The sequence below is a fragment of the Sinocyclocheilus anshuiensis genome, unplaced genomic scaffold, assembly GCF_001515605.1.
Source record: "Sinocyclocheilus anshuiensis isolate Anshui unplaced genomic scaffold, SAMN03320099.WGS_v1.1 scaffold682, whole genome shotgun sequence".
Taxonomy (NCBI): Eukaryota; Metazoa; Chordata; class Actinopteri; order Cypriniformes; family Cyprinidae; genus Sinocyclocheilus; species Sinocyclocheilus anshuiensis.
In genome coordinates, this window is record NW_015547682.1 from 622,036 (window position 1) to 626,414 (window position 4,379).

The window sequence follows — 4,379 nt, forward strand, 5'->3', positions numbered from 1 at the left end:
TGGAAAATAATGTTTTTTGAACCTTAAACCACATAAACACATTTCATTACACAAAATACACAAAATAATGTTCTTTTTTAGCAACGTCATATGACCCCTTTAAAGGGGTTGTGAAATGGAGTCAAATGGAATCTTGTGATATTTACGCATATGACAGGTTACTCTACAATAAAAACATATGCAAGTTTCAGAACTCAAACTTACTCCCCAGTTTGAAATATGAATTATTTTCTACCCTTCTGAAATGCCTGGATTTGAAATCTGGTGACTTGTGGCGTCACGATTCCCCTCGACACGCCCTTAACATGCGTTATCGTCGTATGCAATCAATGAGGCGTCCATTTATGGAAGGTGGAAGGAGCCATTATGTCATGATTTGTCATGTCCTTTTTAGTTATTTAGTTCAACATTCTTTTTCAGTCAGAAACATCTTAATTTACATTGTAACATTAATTAATTTACTTTACCACAGTAGGAATCAGTAAAGTAATGGTGCAATAAACTAAAGAAATGATTAATATGTGGGTAAATCTAGAGGTAAACCTGCTTTAAAAAGTACTTTATTAATCCCAGCAGGGAAACTGGTTTGCATGAGCAGCTAAACATAACCAAACAATAAAAAAACGTTACGTTTAGCATGCGTGCGCTTTCGCTGAACGTAAGGTCTTACGAGTTTGGAACGACATGAGGGTGAGTAAGTAATAATTTCATTTTTGGGTGAACTATCTCTTTAAAATGGACAAACAGTGCATGTTGGCACAGTCAAAATTTTCGTGTTCTGTTTAACGACCCCTTTGGCCTTCCATATCCATCAATCACAAGTCAGTATGGAAGGTGGATAGCATCACAAGTCAGTATGGAAGGTGGATAGCGTCAAAAGTCTTTATAAAAGGAACACATGAAATTTGACTGTCAACATGCACTGTTTGTCCACTTTAAAGAGAAAACAAGGACAGCAACAAATAAAATTGCTATTTTTTAGACTATATTTGTAAAAGTGACACAATGTTATGTTGGTACATACGTATACCATTAACGTGGATGAACAGGGCATGCTGATGCTCAAATTTAATGTGTTCTGTTTAAAGACTTTTGGTGATTGCGGCCTTCCATATCTATCAAGAAAAAGATCCAAACTGCTGTTGGATAAAGATGTTAAGTAAAGCCGTCAAACACAAACTGAACCTCCAAAAACTCTGCATATCCTTCCTAAAGATCCCAGCATTAGAAATGCATGGCTGAAGTTTACTTTTAATGATGTGCCTGAGAGACTGAAAGATAAAGTTTCCATTTGTTCTTCACATTTGACAACACTGTTTTCTGAATTATTCCAAACATGCTGCCGGTTTTTCACAATATCTTTTATTGAAAGATTCGGCAGTGCCAAACATTTTGTCCTCGGAGGAAACAAAGGTAATACATGTATGTTTAATCCTACAATGTGTTTGTAATAAACTGCCAAACCAGCCATTAACGCTATTAAGACTTAAAGCGTATCTTTGTTTGAGTGTTGCTATTAAAATCAGTACAAAGCTGCTCACAACAGAATATGACAAACTGCTTCCACTAAGCATAAAAGTTGCAACCAAAATAAATGTTTAACCGCTGGCAAATGAATGAGAAACCATGTTTTTTTGCAAACTTACTTAAGGCTGCAGCTTTTGTAATATGACAAGCAATAACAACACTTTTAAAACCAAAAATGAAGCAAAAGCAATTCCCATGCTGAAACAGACTGTTGCAATTGTTTTAATTTCTTCTGCCCTGGGCTCAAACATATATGGCTCTATCACAGCGCTTGCCATCGAGTATCAAAACACACGACATGCTGTAAAAAAAAGGGGCGTGGCTATGTGTGATGAAGTCAGCCAATCACAGCAGTGGGCGTTTACTTCTGTTTCTACCCATTTAAATGGAGTGTCTTTTACATAGAGCAAAAATAAGGATAGAAATGACCATTTTTCATGATCCTCTTTAAGGATGCATTTCTAGATGTACTTATGCAGAGGCTCATGCAAAAAGCGTTCATTCACGTCTAAAGGAAGAAATAATTCATATCGCAGCGGGAGCGTTTGGAACATCTTGATCACGTCCAACGATTAATGAAAGTATTAACAAAGGCAGATGGAAAAAATAAAGAGTTTCCTCTCCTTCTTCCGGGAAGTTTGCGTTCAGGCTCATGAAAGGTCACAGCTCGACATGTTTGATTCTCAACAGGAACCAAAGGTCAGAAATGAAGAATCCAGCGGCGTCTCAACGTTAATCATAATGAGAGAAACAGAAGCAGAGAGAGAGAGATCAATGAGAATATGAGAATAAAACAACAGCGGCTGAAGAACGTGTCTCCTGTCACACATACACAACAGAAACACGCTTTCTGTCACATAAAAGCTGACGCTCCGAGACCTTTTCATAAAAACACGAATGCAGGAATTGTGCATCTGTGGGGTTTTTAGCTGTTTTCTGTCCAGCAGGTGAAAATGGTGCATCTGATCACTGAGGAACAGCAAAGTCTCCTTAAAGGGTACATCGGATGTAAACTTCACTTTTACATGTTATTTGAAGATAAATGTGACTCTGGAGCACAAAAGCAGTCATAAGTAGCACAGGCATATTTGTAGCAATAGCCAGCAATACATTGTATGGGTCAAAATTATCCATTTTTCTTTTACGCCAAAAATCATTAGGATATTAAGTAAAGATCATGTTCCATGAAGATATTTAGTAAATTTCCTACCATAAATATATCAAAACTTAATTGTTGATTAGTAATATGCATTGCTAAGAACTTCATTTGAACAACTTTAAAGATGATTTTCTCAATATTTAGATTTTTTTGCACCCTCAGATTCCAGATTTTCAAATAGTTGTATCTCAGCCAAATATTGTCCTATCCTAACAAACCATACATCAATGGAATTTTGCTGTTTGGATGTAATAATGAACATAGCAGTCGTCATTTACGCCTGACGTCTGAGCCACTGAAGACGCAGTGGATTACGTTTGTTTCTGAAGGGAATGCGCCCCCGATCTACATAAATGCGTCTATGTTCGCGCGAATCATTCGTGATCCAGCTTCAACTATAGAAGAAGTGAGTATAAGTTTTTTTTTTTTAATGAATCTTTGCAAATCGCCTTTCCTAATAACGTGCTAGTTAGCAAGTTCCGCGGCTAAATGTGGCTAAAGTAAACAGTCTCATGAGAACAGCTCCTCACCCCATGGAAAAGAGGGGCGGGGTCAGCAGAGCTCATTAGCATTTAAAGGGACATGCACCAAAACGGATTGCTGTGAACAGAGCTGTTTTTGACAGGGTAAAAAGCGTGTTTTTTTACACTAGCATTGAGAAATTTTAACCAAAGCATGTTATAGACTTTTCATTAAGACCCTAATTAAGGCATCCGATGACCCCTTTAACAAGCACTTACACACTCAACTTCTTCTCAACATCACATGCATTGACAAGATGCAAGTATTCTGGATTTATTTCCTTTATTAAATCAGTTCACAAACCCTAAAAGTCTCAAATACACTTTCTCTAAAAAAAAACTTAAACACAGAGCCGGATCACGTAATGAGGGCCAGCAGAACCTGTCACACAGTCTGTGTGTGTGCGCTTGTGCTCTTGTTTGTATGCATGTTGTTTTGTCTTTTATGATATTTTGATGATCTTAATTTACGCTAACTACATTTAAATGTATTCTCTCGCTCTCTCTGCACAGTTGGTGGCCGTCACCACAGACTACGAGAGTCTGAAGAAGGAAGGACCTGAATTTTAAAAGACCTCAGCGGAACTGCAGGCGCACACACACACACACACACACACACACACACACACACACACACACACACACACCAAAGAAACACATGAGACTGTATCTTCAGCAGTTTCTTATAATTATCTGCCCAGCTTTTAGGACCTGCTCACATGTTGCGCTTTCATAACTCTGGAGCCTCTGAAGAGATGTCTCTCCGAAATAATAAGTAAAGTAAATAAATAAGTAAATAAACAAATAAATATTTCGGAATTTAAACCTAAAATAAATAAATAAATAAACTATTTTTTTTTAAATGAGGGTCAAATACAGGGCATGTCTACAGTATATCAAATTACAAAAGTGATTTTATATACACAGAAAGCTTATTAAATGCCAGTTACTGTAAGTGTCTACTTCAATGTTTCAAATAACTTGTGAAAAAAAAGTCAAAATATGGGTGAAATAATGTTCCATCGTCGTTCAGCATTACAGATATATTAATGTACAAATGAAAGACCATACTCATTCTGTCCTGTAAAAGAATAAGTGATCATGCAAATTTTTATTTTAAATGATTAAAAACTTCTTGCTGTCAAATGTGTAAAACCTAATGTACAGACATA

The 4,379-nt window shown here is 36.7% G+C and overlaps 1 protein-coding gene across 1 annotated transcript in view; it reads left to right on the forward strand.

Annotated features, from left to right (window-relative positions):
* The window catches only part of LOC107703111 (cytochrome c oxidase subunit NDUFA4), a 16,820-nt gene extending 12,972 nt beyond the window's left edge, over positions 1-3,848 (forward strand). The window contains 1 exon segment of the mRNA XM_016505632.1: positions 3,721-3,848. Within this exon segment, the coding sequence (XP_016361118.1) occupies positions 3,721-3,777 (57 nt within the window). The 3' untranslated portion in view covers positions 3,778-3,848.
* The last annotated feature ends 531 nt before the right edge of the window (positions 3,849-4,379 follow it).